This window comes from Pseudopodoces humilis, chromosome 6, assembly GCF_049639895.1.
Source record: "Pseudopodoces humilis isolate 2021_Gansu_Grassland_sample_001 chromosome 6, ASM4963989v1, whole genome shotgun sequence".
Lineage (NCBI taxonomy): Eukaryota > Metazoa > Chordata > Aves > Passeriformes > Paridae > Pseudopodoces > Pseudopodoces humilis.
This window is the reverse complement of record NC_142205.1, coordinates 10706537-10725965: the sequence shown is the minus strand read 5'-3', so window position 1 is coordinate 10725965 and position 19429 is coordinate 10706537. Positions and strand designations below refer to the sequence as shown.

The window sequence follows — 19429 nt, the reverse complement described above, 5'->3', positions numbered from 1 at the left end:
ACACCCAAGCCTGTTTACAGTGTCAGAATCAGTCATCTTGCACCTAAACTATAAGAAAAGAGTCCAACAGAGGTGCCCAAGGCACAAAGTAACACATACAGTGCAGAAACCCCAAGAAAGCAGAAAATCATTCATTGAAAATTTCATCCAATCACATCCCCCCCCACCACCCATTTTTTATAGCCTTTGTTAACTGTACCACAGAAGGTCTGGGCTCAAGGTCCTCTTTGAAACCTCAGGCTCATCCCTGTGTGGAATTTCAGTGCTCATCATTCTCCCTGGAGATGGCCCTGACTGTTAAGAGTCAGAAAACAACAATCATGCTAGAACTATATTAGTGCATGGCCAAGAACAGAAGAACTACGGGTTCTAATCTTTCCTATAATTCAAAACAATTCAGACTATATTGCATGTGTCATGGACAACATGGATTAGATGATTTATATTTCAATACATTGTTCATGTTCTCTATCTCACAGGCTTAACACATTTGAATTCACATTTCTCTTTCTCACCCATGCTCTCATTTTTACGAAGGACTGGCTTTTTGAACAGACTTTCCAAAAATCTGGCACACTTGCCAGATATCATGAGTTTCTTTCAGCCTGTGTCTTTCAGCTACCTACTGGTGTCACAGAAACAGAGCTCAGCTATGGATTTAAGATGATGTTGAGCAGCATGCTGAGCTGATACTTATGCCCTAGAGCAGTTCTAAACTGCATCATACAGTGTTTGAACTTGCAAAGCAGATCAGAAAAGAAAAAAGTTGAAAGCACATAACTGCATTTCTGAAAAGAGAAGAGAGGGGTTATGTCCCTACATATATTTCTTATGTTTTGCACAAGCAAATCTGTATCTGTTGCATAAATGGAAGTCCAGCAGACTCTGTCTCACTGCAGTTGAGAGCTCTGGTGCAAGGTTTGGGGCAAATTGGGTCAGCAACAGTCCTGACACTGGCATTTGGCAGCACAATGTCTCACCCTGAGGGTACTGGCCTTTCTCTGTCCTGCCACTAAGGTTACAACTCCTACGAAGCTGTGTACAACTCCAAAGCAGTCTGAACTAATGCACTTAATCCTGGCTTCTCAGGAAACCCTGCATGCCTCAAAATCTGCTCACTCAAAGAGAGAAAGAAAAACAAGTTATTTGAACTTGAAAATAAAAGTGAGTTCAGCATCCTCTCACCAGGCCCCTTTCTTCTTCACCATGACTTCAGCCTCCCCATATGCAAAGAGTGGCTGAATGAACATCACTGCACCACCAGCTCTGCCCCACAGGACACAACTTGAGTCACAAACCCTTGCCTGATCCTTTACTCTCCAAACCATCTGATCCGATTTACCTTGACACTCAGCTGACCAGAGAAGAACACAGGGATTCCATTAAATACTGGCTTGGATATTAAAATAGTAATGGTTTAAAGCTGAAAAGAGCAGCTCTGAAAAGAGACCAATTGGCCTTCCAGTTGGTGAGATGCTGTGTCCCTTGCTGTCTACTTATGTGGACAGAGACACTGCCCATCTGAGATGCTCCTGCAGAGACAAGAAACCAGGAAAGGAAAGCTGGAGGAAGTCTAGAGAGAATATCTGAAGGCAGCTACCAGATCTTACTCTCCTAGGACGGGAAATCAGCATTATATCACATGCACTCCCACCTAGCATTTGTCTTCCAAAAGGAGTATCTGGAGGAAGGGTTATTTATAATCTAGAAACAGTTTTCAACAGTTTCTGGAGTTCATATTGGTGATAAAAGCAAAGCACTGCAAACACAGCAATTGTATTCACAAAGAGACAAAGTAACTCATCTTCTTGTCTTGGTATTACCCTGCATACAAGGCAATGCCTTTTCCTGAACAGTTATAAGCTTTAGGAGGAATTTTTAAGTAGTGAATAAATTTGTTTGTCTCTTATTCTTATGATATCTAGTAGCAAGCCTGTACCTGCATGCGCCCTGGGACTTGAGAGGGACAATACCCACACCATTTTTAGGGAGGGTATCTCAGAGTAGCTTCTCTTACAGCTGGATAATTCCACTCTTCAGTTACCTGACACCAAAATATTTTGTATATAGATGTTAGGGGTTCCTCTACTGGTTTAGAAACAGACTACTTTTTTCCCCTAGCACAGTGTCTGTAACATCAACTGAAGCACTGGAATTAATGCAGTGTGTACTGGTAATGATTTTAAACTAAAATAGGTGCAATTATACAGGATAGATGGAAGTATTTTTTTTAAGTGAGGCTGGTGAGACACTGGAATGGGTCATCCAGAGAGTTGGTAGTTGGTCCATCTCTAGAAACATTTAAAGTCAGGTTGGAAAGGGCCATGAGCAAACTGATTTAGTTGAAGATATTGCTACTCATTCCAGGGGAGTTTGGACTAGAGACCTTTAAATGTCCCTTCCATTATACTATGATTTTATAAAAATAAATAGTAGTAAATCAATTAATCAATGCACTTTAAGCACATTGCTATTCCACTACTGTATGCCATCAGTATTCCATTTGCAGCGTACAAATATAAAATGCACCTATTTTCTGTGCTGGCAAATGAGCCTACTGAAAGTAGATTAATTTTTTGGCTGTGTGCTAGGCCTAAAAACCAGCTGTGTCCTGAGCTGCTTGGGGGATGCTAGGCTTGCTGTGCTGCTGCACATCACAGCAGGCTGCAGCAGCAGCAAGCACTGCAGGTCCTGTCATCCCAACAGTGCCCTGCTGCTGCCAACGAGCCAGACAATCAAGTGGTTTGCTTACATGCAACTGCACGTATCAAGTCTACATTTTTCCCTCCCATTTTCAGCCTGATGTAAGCTAAATAAAATTTTTCTTCCTCAGCACTGTGGTTTTATGTCCATTTCTGGTGTTTTCCTCCATCCGTGAGATGGATACCACTGACTGAATAGGATCCCAGGAATGACACATAGTGCACTGCTGATATTATTCTCTCCTGGCAGCTAAATTGTATGTCTTCATACACCATTGATGAAGTCTGGGATCCCATTCTCCAAAAGCCCGTAATTATATGTGGAACATTTCTCCTGGCCACTATGCCTGTGAGAAGGAATCACAACCACCTGGCAAACTTCCACCACTACAGCTTTGACTTCAAACTGAACTGCAATTACTCTGAAGCAGTCTAAGCTCATTTCCAGCAGATGGCTGTGGCTGTGATACTCCTTCTTGCATGGTCTGGTGTGGTAAGTCCAGATAAGCTTTTCACAAGGCTTTTGGGGAAGTCTTTCCCAACTCCAAGTTTGCTGGCCATGCAAATATGGGCATGGGAATATCTCTTAGTTAATTGACACCTGAACCTTCAGTCTATAGGTGAGACACAGAAGACAGAAGGAACATTGCACTGGGGCCTATAAACCATATCATTCCATCACTCATCTCATCTGTCTTTCCAAACACATCTGTGAAATCAAGAATACTCAAGCCTGTCAGTCATTGTCAGTGTACTAGCAACAATATCTAAAATAACATCTATAATCTCAAGGATTTGAATGACACCTCATTTTGTTACTATCCAGGGCAAAAAAAAGCAGCATGCAGTCCCAGAAAAGTCTTGGACACCTGCTGGCCTCTTTTCCAGCTTCCAACCAGGAAATGCAGGAAGGCAAATAGGTCTGATGGAAGAAAACCAGCAACTTTCAGAAGCAGAAAAGGAGCAGAGAACTGTGATCATATCCTGCAACACTTCACCAATAGAATATTATATTACATTCTATACAAGCTCCCAGGGTACACTAGCCATGATACCCATAAATTAATTTGTGGAGTAAACACTTCAGTGCAGGAAAACCCTTTCAGATTCAGAGCACTTTTATGAGATTGCCAAAATTAGAGTGTATCAATTGAAATACAGAGTTTTTCAATTTGAATTTGGGAAGTTTCCTGAGCACTATGTACCTTGATTCCTATAATAAACGGGAACTACATATCGAGTAATTTTTTATTAGAAAGTACATTTCCATTTTCCTTCTGCAGAGCATGGTTTCCCAACAGCTTAGAGACGGTGTTACTGCCCTATAAAAGCTCTCCTGTAAAAGCCTATAAAAGCTCTATAAAATCATAGTCTTAGAGGTGAGCAAGGTCCTCACAGCATCAGGTATGTAGCTGTTTCAAACTCCCAAAATAATCCCCAGCAAAACTCGGAAAAAATGTCCCATTTGTACTGATTTCTTGTTTTAAGGACTCAATCTGGTTATTTAAAATTTACAAGTATGCTAAAGAAATTTAAGAAAAAGAGGAATGTGCTTTAACCCATTTTCAACCTAAGAGCAATAGTGTTTATGACAAAATACTTCTGTCATTTGCCAGACCAATTAAAACAGGTTTTTAAAAATAATGAAATAAAATAAAACCCACAACCCAAAAAAACCCCAACATGCCAAGCACCAACATCAAATATTTTCAGGTGTTTGTTTTTTTTTTTTTTAACAGTGCTTTGGGTGCCAGTTCCAGGTTTGCAAATTAAGTCCCTGCTCTATTCACAGATCTGGCAGATGGCCTCGTGTTAATGAGTTGCAGAAAGTGGGAGGTGGAATAACACCACTGTGGCACTGATGAATTTTATGCAACAATTCTCTCTGGGTCACAATGTAGGCATCACATCACCTTAGTGCACTGAACTGCCCAGCAGTGCTGCTGTAGCCCTGCTGTGTCCTCAAGGGAAAGAGCATCACACAGTCTAAAAGTCCCCTGCATAAAGTCATCCTTGCACTGACAGGAAAAACCTTACCCAAAAAGAGAACTTGAGTAATTAAAAAGATTTACAGGCTTTTTTTTTTTTTAATAATAATAATTCTGTGTCATTATCTAATGTGAGCTATGAAACTATGTATGCTCAAAACTTCTTTATATTAATAGTCTGCAAAGCTTACACAGAATTGAAAATCCTATCCTTTAACGAACACTTAGCTTTCTACTGTAACTTCTCATTCTACAGACTAGAAGGCTGCAAATAAAGAGTAAATAAATTGGAAAACAGAAGCAATAGAGATTTGGCTTCCTTTGGTGGGTAGTTAGTTAGCTACCTTATATTGAGTGTTATTAAGAAATTCCTTTACCAGTACTCGTAACCAGGATTCCTCCCTGTTCATTTCACCATGCTTTACTAACATTATGTATTTATTAAATTCATGAAAGATATTCTTCAAAACAGGTTGATCAGACTTTGGCTGAAGTATATATGCCGTGTTGCTAGAGCGCTGATGTGATGGGTATATGACCAGGACTTGAGAGGCTGCAGAAAGTTCTTAATGAATGCAAAGAAAGGTTGAAAGAAGAACATTATTATGAAAAAAGGAACATTATCCATCACTTTGTGATAGTGTAAGTTAACTAACTGACCAAAATTTGTTCATGCTTTAATAATTGAGTTGTTTTTAGAAAATCAGTGATTAAAAATTTTGAAGTTCATGTTTTAAAACTACAACATAAAACCATTTACCACTAAATTACTTTTGCGCCAGCAAAACTGGTCATTATTATCACCATCATAATTTCAGTGACATAACAATGACAAAGTAACATGACATTGGTAATGCAGCTCCAAACCTACCACATTCTGAAACCCTGGTGAGGGTTTTTCCTGTTATACTGAGTTAATAGGATCTGGGATGGCAAACTCCTGAAGGACCCAGGAAGTGTTGGACATGTTGCTGGGAGGGCCTGGTGAGTAAGAGTCCCTACACTAATCCCCAGCGCCCATCACACCATAAATACCAGAAATCACTACTGCCTGGCAAAAATCTGGGACTCGGAAATCTTACAGATGAGCTTCCCATAAATGACTCCCATTTTGAAAGGTGAAACCCTGTAGCTATGTTCAAATGTGAGTCCCTCAGATTACTCAGCGTAGCTTTGAACATATTTATATCCTAGAAGATGCATTTGATCTAGCAAACAAATAACTCCTATTGCCAAGTTACTCCATATTTTTAATATTTTCACTGAATATTTTGTCTTAGCCCTTCCCATTAATAGGACTTCACAATAAATGATATAACTGGATTCTTTTGCATGTGCTACTGAGAAAATTGTATAGAAGTGATATATCCAGACCTGGGCTTTTTCACAATTCCCAGGACACAGCATGGTCACAGAAACACTAACCCCCCCCACAAAGCACATACCCTATTCTAAGCTGAAGATGTGATAAATTCTAGCAGATTAATTTTAAAAACCATGACAATTAATGGGGGGAGAAGTATACTTGCAATAGCTAGCTGTGCCAGCGCGGAAGACTGCATGTGCTGCACCCACAGCACCACAGCAAGCAGGAGAATTTGGATTAGGGACAAAATGAGATATGAGATACAATGAAGCAGGTATAGCACCTAGGTCATGTTTTTACCTCTATGGCTCAGACTGATAGTTTATTTCCTTCCATCAAGACAACCAAGAAAAGACACAGATGTGAGTTACAGCTTTTCTCACATGCACAAAGAACACTCTTTGGCAAGACCACTTAAATTGGTCACTGCCACTTTGGAAATGTCAGGATACTATCAAAACACAGAAAATTAAATACATGCCAGATACTAATGGAACAGGGTAATTTCTATCCTTATCAAAGATATAAGAGGCTACCCAAGATAATAAAATAACAGCACCTACATCTCTCCTATCTACAATTCTATGTTAACCTCTCTCTGTACTGGGTCTACTAAATAACCTTGCTGTAAACAAGCTCAAGATAATATTTGTCTAATACCATCCACTCGATTAAATGCAGTCCTGACCTGACAGACACCCTCAGAATAGTTTATATTCAACACAATTTTTTTAAAATTTGACAGCCTAAGTCATTAATATTTTTTCACTTTAGTAATCTTCCTTGCTGCTTTTATTACAGTGGCAACAAATAAAGAGAATAATTAGCAAACATGGGAACCAAAGCTCTTGAAGTCTAATGAAACTTTGCCTTACTATATCAGATACCTGCAGTCTTTTATAAAACCTGAAAATAAATATTTTCTAAGAAAAAAACCCAGAAAATAAAATGGGATATATTTTAAACTAAAAGTTAAGAGGTTAGATGGCATACTCCCTTATAGCATTTATTAGCAGATGTGCAGCTAAAGAGGAAATAACACATACAAACAGATATGAGTATAAACCTTATTTATAGTGCCTATTTACTTCCCTAGGTCCTATTTAACTTTGATACTGAGCAAAACTAGCAGATGCTCCCAGTACTGCTGTTAAATTTTTTAATCTGGATGTGTCTCTTAGTCTTGAATAATAAAAGAGTTGTTCACCTTTTAAAAACTTTGAACTGCTTAGAATCATTATCTGGGGAATATGAGAAGAACTGGATGGGAATTAAAGAAGAATTGCATGGGAATTAGTGACTTTATACTAACCTTCCTTGGTTATGTAATTTAATTTTAATACAAAAGGCATCTATATAATTTCTGTTACCATTCTGAAATTCACAGTCCCCACAAGAAAGGTTGTCCAGAGAAGTTGTGGCTGCTCTACCCATGGAAGTGTCCAAGGCTGGATGGGGCTTTGAGCAACCTGGCCTAGTTGAAGGTGTCCTTCCTCATGGCAGGGGGTTGGAATGAGGTGACCTTTGAGGTCTTTTCCAACCCAAACCATTCTGTGAATAACCAGACAGCAGTATGGTAATACTACTACTACAAACATAACTACCTTTCTATCCTAAAGAAAAAAGGAAACAATTCAACGTATTTGACCCTCTGAAACCTCCTAATTTATCCAAAACTATAAAAGAAACTGTTTCAAATTTCACACATATTTAAAATGTGTGAAGTCTTCCAGTGTAGGTCATTCACACAGACCTCAAATACCTCTAGACACCACATCATGGTAATTTCTCATTCTTATCCATGGGCTCTTTGTCAGTTTGCATTTTCCATCAGCGTACAGCTTAAATTCTGTGAGAGGAACCAAAATTTCCTGCAGCTTTATAAATATTAAATGTTTTCTGATGCAGGCTGCAAGATGATTTAATACAGAGGCAGTCAACCAAGCAGACAGGCATCTTAGCAGGGCAATGCAGTCAGCACACACTTGGGATTATCTGTCCTGGACAGTCCTGCAGATGCACTGGATGCTGGATTCACAGCCTCTTTCCATGTGCTATCTTTGGTGGAGACAAGAACAAACTGCATTGCTGAGCAGCATCAAAATAAATGCACCATAGGGAGGAATCAACAATAAGATAAATACATTCCCAGAATCATCACCCTGCCCATGCACAGCAGGGGTCATGGCACAAAACTCTCCTCCAAGGCTGAAAGCAGTTGACTGATCAGAACTGAATACCATTTTTTTTGCTAAATCCTAACACATGAACTGTATTCTTCCATCCATTAATTTAAAAATCTAAGTCACATTTGCCTAACCTGATTTTTCTCCTTTTATGTAGCTAGTGAAATGTATATTCAGTGCTCTGTTCCGTTCTAAAGCTCTTCTCTCATAACAACATGGCAAATCTGTATTACAAAGCAACTTAGCTTCTTAAGTAACAAATAAAACCCAGAAACAAACAAAAACAGACACCAGAAGAATGCCAGAAAACTGATGGAAACCCTTGAAAGGTGATAAAAGAAAATATGGCATTTAAATAATGAGAGAAAACCCTCAAACTAACCATGTGTGCAAACTTAGCACCTAAAAAAACAATTAGTAAGGAGGAGTCCAAGAGCCCTGACACAAAACAGCAGTTTAACCTCACCTCTCTGACACTCTCCTGTGCCAGCTGAGAGACTGACAGGTGGCTGACAGATGCTACCCTGCTACCTCATTAAAATTGTGATTTTTTTCCTCATTTTATTCAAGATCTGCCGGAAGGGAACAAACTCCTCATCTTACAGACAGATAAGGGAATGCAGCTTCTACACTGCATCTTCCTCTGCATGGGAAAAAACCCTCTGCACTGCCTAAATTTGGGACCAGTGAATTGGTTCAGTGACCACACGCTGCATTTGCTGGTGACCTGGCACCATCTAATTGGAGACTGCCTAAAAAACCAAAAATTGGATGCACTGTTCTGTGTTACTCCCTCTGCAGGATTTGTCTTTTTCTTATAGCAAATCTGTTAAAAATAAAGGGGGCTTGGATTTCATCAAGATAATAATATGGAGCAAACACCAGAATGTTACTGAGGCTTCATGTAGGAGAAAAGACTCCAAATAACAGATCAGCTGCTCTTTTCCTGAGTTAGGTCTGAAAAACTGATTTAATAGTGAAATTTGCCATAAGAACAGTTGGCCTTAAAATAACTTAAAAGATGCACATATAGGCTGTGTTCTGCTTTAAATACTAGTCTCCTCTGAACAGATGACCAAAATATTTTTGCTGTTTAGGAAAGTGCAGTATGTTTATTTTGCTTGCTGTGCAATTTTACAAAGAACACGATTATTGAGCTGAACATTTAGTCCTGTCTAACTCATTAAATATTGCCTCAGTTATTAACAGTATGTACTTAATCCCATGGGATTTTAAAAAATATCAGTATAGCTAACAGATAGTGACAGTTTTCCTTCTAGTATTTCCTCTAAAGAGGAGTAGAAACAGTTACAGTAACACATCTGGAACCAGAGACATGCTCATGTTCCTGGACTGAGCTACAAGGATTAATAAATGTCATCTGAAGCACTGGTTAATAATGGAGTAAGCAGGTTGTTCAGTAAACTTCAGTTAATGTTTACGTACTTGTACAATTAAAACAAATTAGACCCTTGGAGCTTTCAGATAAGCTTTCAAATAAGCAAGTATCTACAGAAGGGGTGCTGTATCAGATAATTCCCTTTTCCTGTGACCATCCTTCTGCTATTCATGTGACAATATCAGAGATCATCAGGCACCAACCTGGAGTAAACCAAGTCATTCCCTCCAAAAAATGGAAAAGCAAAGAGGGTCACACTGGAATTTAAAGATCACAGTTCAATGTAAGAGAAGAACCTGAACAGTTGTGGCCATGGCCCACCCTACAGCATGCATTAGAGAGCTGGAAGAGAGAGAACCTCTGAGTTTCTTTGAAAATGTTAATTCTCTCCCAGTCCTGCATTGTTCTCCCAAACTGCTCTTCTTCCTGACATCCCAACTCTATAGTAAACTCCAATACGGATATAAACAGGTTTATATTCTTTGATTATAATCCTGGATATAAACAGGTTCAATATCCACTGAATATAGTCCCACTCTCCAGTTTTGGGACTTAGGATGTTTCTAATCTTACAGTAAGTAGTCAGAGATTTCACAGTAAATCCTTTCAGGCATGGATTGGATTGAAAAATACACTTGTGAAGTTTCCATGATCATTAAGTCACACACCACTGGTGATGCCCTACTCATAGAAGTAGCGGTCACACTTACCTTTGCAAACAAAGCATTTAATATGGAAATACTTGTTCTGAACTCTCAAAACTTCTCCTTTGCATGGTTTTCCACAGGTATTGCAGAGAATTGCAGTACTTGATGGCTTCTCCAGTTGGCTATGTACAGCCTGTGGTTGTGAAACTGCAGGGAAAACAAAAAGTAGAGCATTTTAAAGGCCAGAGATAAGATCTACAAGTAACGACAACTAACACCTAGGACAAATCAGGTCAAGAAGAATAAAATTTTAACTTTTGGGATTGGAAAGCACAGGAAAAAAGATCGGCCCAAAGCAGTTGAGCCAAGCCAACCTTGTTATTTCAGAACTTTGAAAGCTTTTGACTGAACACACTTCAAACATAAATCAGATTCCTTATAGAGGAAAGAATTCACATGATCAAGTCTTGAGAACTTCCGCCTGAATTTCAAAAAATGCTTTGTCATATTTTCTCTTCAAGAAATCAGACTACAGATAAAAACTATAGTTTTTATTCAAAATATCTTGAATGGTATGGTAACTCTTACACTCTGAGCTACTGATCTTTAAAGTTCATAGTAAATGCCGGTTTTTTTAGTGATTTTAAGGCAGAAATATAGTTCTGTAGATGTTTTGAGTACTTCTGAAACATTGACATCCCTGTAAATAGCACACATATCTGATCATTAAACAAAGTTTTCTATCATTTTATAAGGAAACCACAATTTCAAGAGGTTATGTTAATATAGGTTAGTGAAAATTAAGTGAATTAAAAATTTGCTGCCATCTTGTGATGTAAATTAGAAATTGCATTTATTGTGCTATTGATAACACGAGATAAGTTGGCATCTCAATGTGTTAGTGGAACAGGTGAGATATGATCTTATCCTTGCAATCCTGCTGCAGCACTTGCATCAATTTTTTATCACAGTGTATTTAGGAGTCAAGAGAGGAAAGATAAAGGCAGCTTATAATTATAAAGGAGCTATACTGTAGCTCAACAGATCTGGCTTTTTCCCTGTGTGAAGAACTAATAACAGGAAAGCATATAGAGTATTTTAAGTAAATGACATATTTAATGACATTTTCTTCTGTAATGTGGCATGCTTACTCAAAGGCTGGATTGCTTATTTCAAAGTGGTTTTGCTTAAGTTTTAGCTACAAAATAAACTCGCCAACCAACCAACCTGCTCAAGATGGAACAACCTCTCATACGCCAATAGGCCTTAGCAAAAAAGGCCTTTCCACAGCCACTGAGTTGAAGGAGTCAGTATTTCAGTAAGATGCTAACCTTCTCCTCCCACACACTCTTCCAGGGGACTTGCTGCAAGTTTTACCCAAAACAGCACTTTCTACTCCTGAAACTACAGTGGTTTGGGTTGGTTTTTTTTTTTTACCCAGAAGATACATGGCCTTGAACTTCTCATGGCATTATTCACCACACACTAGCATTTTGGCTTGTCTTCTAAAATAAACATTCTGTGATGGTCAAAAAAGTCCTGCTCAAGGTACTCATGAACTTTGGAGCAATTACTGAAGGCCTGTAATTAATTTACAATTAAGGACATCTCCAATGAAAACAACATAAGCACGACAGGCAACTGGAAGTTTATAGAAAGGCGGATGCCCAGACTTACACAGATCAAGTAGAACAGATCACCCAGGCTACTAAGAGGGTCTGATTTATTCCTCTAATAAAAACAGAGGAAACTCTGAACTTTACAATACTTTACTTTTGACACAAGAATCTCTCTGTACTGTAACCTGCCCAAAACAAACGACCCACCCTGAAAAAGAATCAACCCTGTAAGAAACCAAAACAAAGTATTTTCCCGAGTTAGTTACTAGAGTAGCTGCTAAAAGTTTGCAACTATAAAGGTTTGCTCTCTCCAGCTTTGCTAACAAGCATCAAATTTGTAGCATGTAACTCATGAAAGACTTGAGTTAAAAGGAGCTGACCAGAGCCAGAACATTTGGGCTTAAACAGTTGCATTTGAAATATAAAATTTGGATTAGAACAATTAAACAATTGACTTTTCTTCACACTCCACAATTCCCGAGGCATCCGTGCCTGGCCAGTGCAGAAAGCTGTGTGTGGTGTCCCACAGGCCAGAAGAAGCTGGCTCAGAAATCCCAGCTGCAGAGCAGGGCCAGAGCCCCAGCCCACCCCACCAAACATCCCCTTCCCCAAAGGGACAGCAGCCTCACATTTCCTGACAAAACACTGCCTTGCTAGTTGCTCTCTTGCCCCTGGGAGTCCAATGCCGCACTTTTTGCAAAGCAGCAGAACACTGAAAATTGTTGCCAAGTTGGGGTTTTTTTTTGGTGTCTGGTAATGGTTGCAAACTGAAAATGTAGCAGAAAACAGACAAATTTGTTTTCCACAATGTATTTGGTGCTCAGTGCCCAGAGCTACAGGGCGGGACTTCACACATTTCCTTCTCTTTGGGTCTCTAAATCAAGGTTCAGAATGAAAAAAACCCTCAGCAATTCAGGTACAAAATAAATTAAAAAGGAAAACATTTAGGTTTGTTTTATTTTTTAAAAAAAATGTATTTGAAATTTCTTTTGGAATTTTTCTATGAATCTTGAAGTAACACAAAACATATTTAAAATGCACACTGCAGACAAAGAAGTAATTATTTTTCTTTTCTCTCAGTTAAGAACTAAGCTACTAAGTATTTCACACAAAGCCCCACTGGGAATACAGTGCCTCTGAGATCATAACAAAGAGGTCCTTCTGAAGACAGTTTAAAAGACTTACTCTTCCCTCTAGCATAACAAAATCATATAATTAATCACATATTAGTTTATATTTTAAAACATTAACACTTAACATGGTTTAGGTTGAAATGTCATCTGCTGACAATTCTGAGAAACTAATTCTATTAGAGAACTTCACATTTTAACTTACGTTTCAAACCATATTGAAGGAGATAAGTTTACACAGCAATTTTCAGCATTCTACCTTTATGCCTTTATGTATTAATATCAGTCTTCAAAGCAGCAGAATAAACAATCAACATATTAAATAAGTGAAATAATGAATTACTGATGGAATGCAATGAACTGAAACTACTCATTGGATCATAATTAACTAAAGAGTTCATTGAAAATGAATGCTTCCATTATATCCTAATTTGTAGAAATTTCCTTCTTAACTTTAAGCTACTTTTTCTAAGCCAAAATACAACTGAATATCTGATTCTCTAAATTTGCCTTTTTCCCAGACTACATTCTGCTCCAGCAGAGGTATCCTCATGAATCCTTAAATCCTAAAAGGATGCACTCACTTTTTGACAAGGACAAAAACTGGCAAGGAATGAACAAGTAGTTTCCACAGGACTTCTTTGTGCAAGACTTGTCTGCTGGGGACATTACTGCCAATATTCTTGCCAACTGTCCAGTGCTCACACATCTCTGATGTCAAGACTCAGCCTGTCTCCACCGGGCTACACAGTAGATAATTCTGCTTAGTTCTGGACCAAGTAGGGCACATTAATCAGCAACAGTTTGCAGAAGAATTGTCAAATAAAATAAACTGCTCAGACTCACTTCTGTACTGCTTACTCTAGACATGCACTTGCTGCATGTACCACAGGGAAGGAGGGACAGTGGCACAGCTTATTATTAAAGCTGCATTAAACATCTTATGGCTGCTGTCAGGTGATGTTCTCATTGTGCTTACCACTTCTGCAGATTCACAGAATATCCTGCATTGGAAGGCACTGGCAGGTATCATCAAGTCCAACTCCTGGCCCTGCACAGGACCATCCCTAAGAATCACAATATTTGCCTGAGGGCCTTGCCAAACTTTAACCATTTACATAAACATTACTAGAATTTGATGATCTCAGACTCATTTCTTCAGGGGAAGTTTCAGATAAAATGTTTAAGCTTTTTATGAAGGTGGAAAAATTTAGTATTTTATATTTTATACTAACCTTTGTTATTAGTTAGCAATAGTGAAAACCAATTGGTTTTCAACATTAAAAAGAAAGCAGAACAACTTGCTTTTGGAAGTATTTGGATCAAAGGCTGCAGCCTGACCTAGGTGAACACTGACAGGTACACTGGATCCATTTTACCACAGTTTGTGGTAAAAAGCCCATTCCTTTGACTAAGCCCAGCTCCTTTGGCATCGCTAGACTAAGCAGGATTTCACAGCTGTGGGGACTGGGATAAGGTGCCAGAGATAAGGAAAATATTTGGGAACGCTTTGGAAGCAGAACAAGACAAGCTGATGGCAATGACAGAAGGGAGAGAATTCACCAGTCCCTGGTCCTGCTCTGCTCAGGAGCCTGGGATAGAAAATGTCACCTTCTCTCTGCTGTGAGCAAACTGCCCAGGGAAATCAAACTCTTGCCAAAAGATCCAGCCTAGGACTGGTCTGTGCAGAAGATGAAAATCCTCTTTGCTATCAGGCTCTCCAACAGCTAAATGAGCAATCTTCATGGTAGATTACAGACCTGATAAAGAAACACGTCCAGAAACTGCAGAATCCGACACAGCCCTAACACTTTTTCCAGTTTTTTGTGTTTTGTTTCAGCTCTGCATAGGAACCTACAGAAGCCATTTCTGAGCTTGGAAATCAAGTACTGAAAATTAAGAAGTGTCATGCTTAAGAATGCACGTTTAATCTGGAATTAAACCTCAACTAAAAAGTTTAATAATAAAGACTTCCACCTTCTTTGTTTACTATACAGACATAATTAAGGCCACAAAACTCATTTGCGTCACATTCTTTAACTCTGCTCTAAAAATCCAGTTTAATAGATTTACTGCTCCTGGTGATTAAAGAAGCCCAAAATGATAAAGGGCCAAATGACACAATTTGATATTATAATCTCAGGATCCTTGAAAGATTTGGGTTGGAAGGGACTTTAAAGGTCACCTAGTTCCAACCCTCCTGCAGTGGCAGGGACACCTCCCTCTACGCTACATTGCTCAAAGCCCCATCCAACCTGTCCTTCTGTGATACAGACATTTTAAAGAGTACTGTGATCTAAAGAAAGGTGTAATTTGAGTGGAGAGACAAGAGTCATGTGAAAAGAAACTTTATTTATATTTGCACTGCCCCCAATTACCTGTCACTGCAGGGAAAGCGGTAATTCCTCACCAAGGTTCCTGGACAGATTGAGCCTAAAGGCAACAATGAAAGGAAAAACAAAGGGCCTGGGGGGTGGGGGGCACTTTCTCTGTCCTTTTTGTGGGTTGTTCTGGGACTTTTTTTTATTGTGTTATGGAGGTCAGGTTAAAAAAGTGCAGGCCATTCATTTCAGACTCATTAAAATACCATATCGCTGGCCTGCAACAGCAACCTTCCGTCAGCAGAAAAGATACAACAATTTTCTTTACAAACTATCAGCACTACAGGCTCCTCTGTTACTTCACAACCTTTTGCTTCATGAGATGAAAACATATTTCTGAGGGGAAAACATGTTATACATCAATATTTAAAACTATAATTATCAGCTGTTTCGTTCATAATAATGTTCAGCTTTTTCAACAAAGGCAAAGGCCACATTCCAACTCTGAACCAAAACCACACAGCACTGGCAAGGGATATTATTTTGCATGAAGGAATTACCAGCAAATTATTTTTGAGTTGACACTGAAACTTTTCATCTCTATAGCTAGAGGTGGTTACTGCAAATCAAAATAAACAAATATGAGACCCAAATGCCATTTACTCACTAAGTATTTGAGAAACAGGACAGAATTATTGATTGCTGACATGCTGTATCAAGTGATTTGGGGAGGGCAAGGTTCACAGCAGCCCAGAGGGAAATTAAATTTGCAATCTTCCTGGAGCAGGATTAAAGGAGAGCACACAAGTACTGCTGGAATTAGAGATTGGAGTTTAAGTTGTTGTTTTAACAAACCCTTCTTGTGTCAACTGAGTCAAAACACTGAATTTAAAAACATGAAAAGATGAAAACAAAGGAAGGAAGCATTCAAGTGCCTCTTAATATCCCAGTGAAGCATTATTCCCACTGCAGAGCTGGCCCCTGCTCTCTCCCTGTCCTGTGTCTGTGTTTAAAATCCAGTGATGAGGAGCTGTGCTGATGTGAGGATAAAACACAAATACATAGTACAGAAACACTTGCAGTGATCAGAGAACTGCATGGGTGTCAGCTGTACATTTCACTTAGATAAGGGGATTGGTTTGGTTTTCTTTTTTTCCTAAGAACCAGTGATTCATCATGGAGCCTTGTGGGGGCCAGAGACCCCATTGCTACTTTCCACAGAAAATATGAGAAAAAGAGTAATTGTGTAATGGGAACTCCACAAGCTCTTCCCACCCATCCTGCCAACCCCACTCGGCAGTGCGGAAGAGCAATTCCCTGGCCCCAGCCCTGCCTCAGGAGTTCACAAGTTAAATGTTCTGGAAAAGAATATTAAATAACTGGGGGTAACCTGGCTTGCCCTATTTCTCAATCAGCACCTTGTGTTAAATGACTTTACAGATGTGTTTGCCTGCTTTATGGTGCCTTCTCACTCCAATGCCCTGTTCCTCTGTGTGTCTCATGGGAAACCAGATGATCAGGAGGATAAAGGCAAAGAAGTTTTGCTGTCAATGTCCATATTATGTGGTCCCTTGAGCCCTCCAACTAGCCAGAGGGTTGAAGCATCCCCAGGTCAGCGCACACACTCACTCCCTTTCCCAATAGTGCTTTTCTGCACCAAGAGGGTCTGGACACCCCCCAGAAGTGCTCACTGCTCTTTCCAAGACCTCTGCAGTGGCTCCACTGCAAAGCACTGTTACTTCTCTCTCTAGTTCCTGTATTAAAAGAAAATATTCACCAAATTTGATAAATCTCTATGTCAATAGGTCTCTCTTTAATTCTTTCACGCTGTCCAAAAATACAAAGTGAAATGCTTCAGGAACTGTGCTCCTTTTTGAAATGTATACCTGCTTCTACTACAGTGCCTTTCCAAGGCATGCCTCTTCCAGCACTTCCTACTCCTCATCATCAAAACAGAAACCCACAGCTGATACAGGGTGCACAGAACAACTGAGGTCACCTCTGCTTTCAACACCAATTACAGAGTTTATGGGAGCAGAGGCAAAAGGAGAGGTGTTATCCAGCAGGATGTGAATAAACCATGCACGAGAGGTGCAACACAGCTCAAGTGTTCACACAAGAGCTTCAAATCTCACCGTATGCTCTGTGCTAAATTCACATCGCATAAACAAACCTAGCACAAGCTAACCTCCCACCCTCATTATTATAATAAAATATTTACTGAATTCAAACAAAGTTCATAAAAATCTCTGCTGAGTTTGAGTAACTGCTACTGCAGCATTGTAAATTTTTGTACAGGTTTGGCTAGATTGCAATGAGATGGGATATAGAAACAACACTCCAAGATATCTGCAAAAAAGAAATAGGGGCTTTTTTCTCCATTATAGTCTAATATGAACTCTAAAGTCAATTTAAATTTAAAAAAAATGAGGAAAGTTTTCAAACTGAGCTGTCAGCTAACTAACAGAGTCATTATCCTTTCCAAATCATCATTCATATAATTAAAAGAACACAAAGCATAATTTACAAGAAATGTTTAACCATCTTTCCCCACTCTGCTGTGTTTCCACATAAACACAGAGCTGTTATCCATCCCCATGACAGCATCAGTGATTTAGTTACCACAGCCCCAGATGAAAAACAAGTCATTTCAGGTCTAGGCTGACCAAAATGTGGAGTCATCACAGCGTACCTGTATCCTCGGGCATTCCTGCACTAATTCCCAGGAGCAGGGCTGCGGTGGGCAGGGGGATCTGCAGCGAGGCTGCCACAGCCGACCCCAGCACAGCCAGGGTCAGATGACTCCTGCAGCTCCCACGCACAGGCGGGAGCAGAGCCAACCTCGCCGTCACCGCCAAGTAAAAATAGCGAGCTACAGAAGCCGAAATACTGTCACGTCCATGGGGGTGGCAGCACCGGCAGGGTCCCGGGGCGATCGGATGCGGGACGTGCCAGCAAGGGCTGTCTTTGCATCAGGGGAGAGCACAGCCGCTTCAGGGTGGTGCCGGGCACCTGGGGAGAGAGGCTAAAAGAACTAAAACCTGCAAGCTCCTTGTCATAAATTAGAAGCACAGGCTGAGGTAGCAGGGAAACCCCTCTAGACATCCCCCAGACACAGAGGTCCTTTCCCCCTGGTGCAGGAGGGCACAGCACTGATGTCAGGAGATGATGTAAGCACTGAGATGCTCTCACTGTGCGATACCTGGCAGCCAAAAATCTCTCCCCTGACTGCTCATATGGAGTTGGAATGTGTACCACTGGAATAACAGTGATGTGTTGAGCTATTTAAAGCACTGCATGGGAACAGAATGAGCATTTCTATAAGGACTGACTTCAGAAATGTATATGGTGAGTACACCACTGCCCTGGGCCATGCCAGACATGGTCTATACCTTTAAATAGTCCTCAGCTGACATGGCCTGAGACCCAGAGCAAAGATCTGAAGACCACAGGTTCTATACACTGAGTCAAATCTATGAACTGCTCAATTTTAAAAAAATCTTCTATGTGCATTATCTTGCAGCAACTGCCTTTTGACATGAAACTCTTATGTCAGCTTTTCATTTTGTTCAATATTGTTGTGCTGCCTGCATGAAACCAAATCCATAATCACACTCTTCTGGATCAGCATCAGCCACCCTGAGTTCTCCAGATATTTTCAGGATTTGGCCTACTTAGTTTTTCCCAGCAGCTACTTCAGCTTGGCAGAAACACAAAAGGCACTTTGCTAAATGGCAACACTCTGAAGGCACGTAAATTAATAGGCAGGAAAAGTGAAAGGGCTTTTACTCTAACACAGCCTTTCCCTCTGCTTGCCAGGCTTCCAAGGCTAAACACTTGGTAACTTGCACTTCAACATTGTATGATCATAATGCAGTCACACAGTGCCCTGATTTGTAATTACAATTTGAGGTGTGATCCCTGAGCCTCCCCTGCAGTCTCAGCACTTGGCTACAGCAAAGGAGAAATCACACTCGAGGAGCTCAGGGTTTTGGTGGAGTTTCTGAGAAACTCCATCACCACTCATGGTCTTCAGAGGCACGGAGCACGAGGCCATTGCACTTCATTAGC

At 40.0% G+C, this 19429-nt stretch overlaps 1 protein-coding gene across 9 annotated transcripts in view; it reads right to left on the bottom strand.

The window, feature by feature from the left end:
- ABLIM2 (actin binding LIM protein family member 2) overlaps positions 1 to 19429 on the bottom strand; it is a 129193-nt gene that overhangs the window by 82401 nt on the left and 27363 nt on the right. For 8 of the 9 annotated variants that reach the window (XM_088056348.1, XM_088056350.1, XM_088056353.1 and 5 more), the window contains exon 2: positions 10352 to 10495. In XM_088056348.1, the coding sequence (XP_087912474.1) occupies positions 10352 to 10495 (144 nt within the window). Of the gene's footprint in view, positions 1 to 10351; positions 10496 to 18050; positions 18153 to 19429 lie in introns of those variants that run through there. The other variant, XM_088056349.1, reaches the window with a different exon arrangement.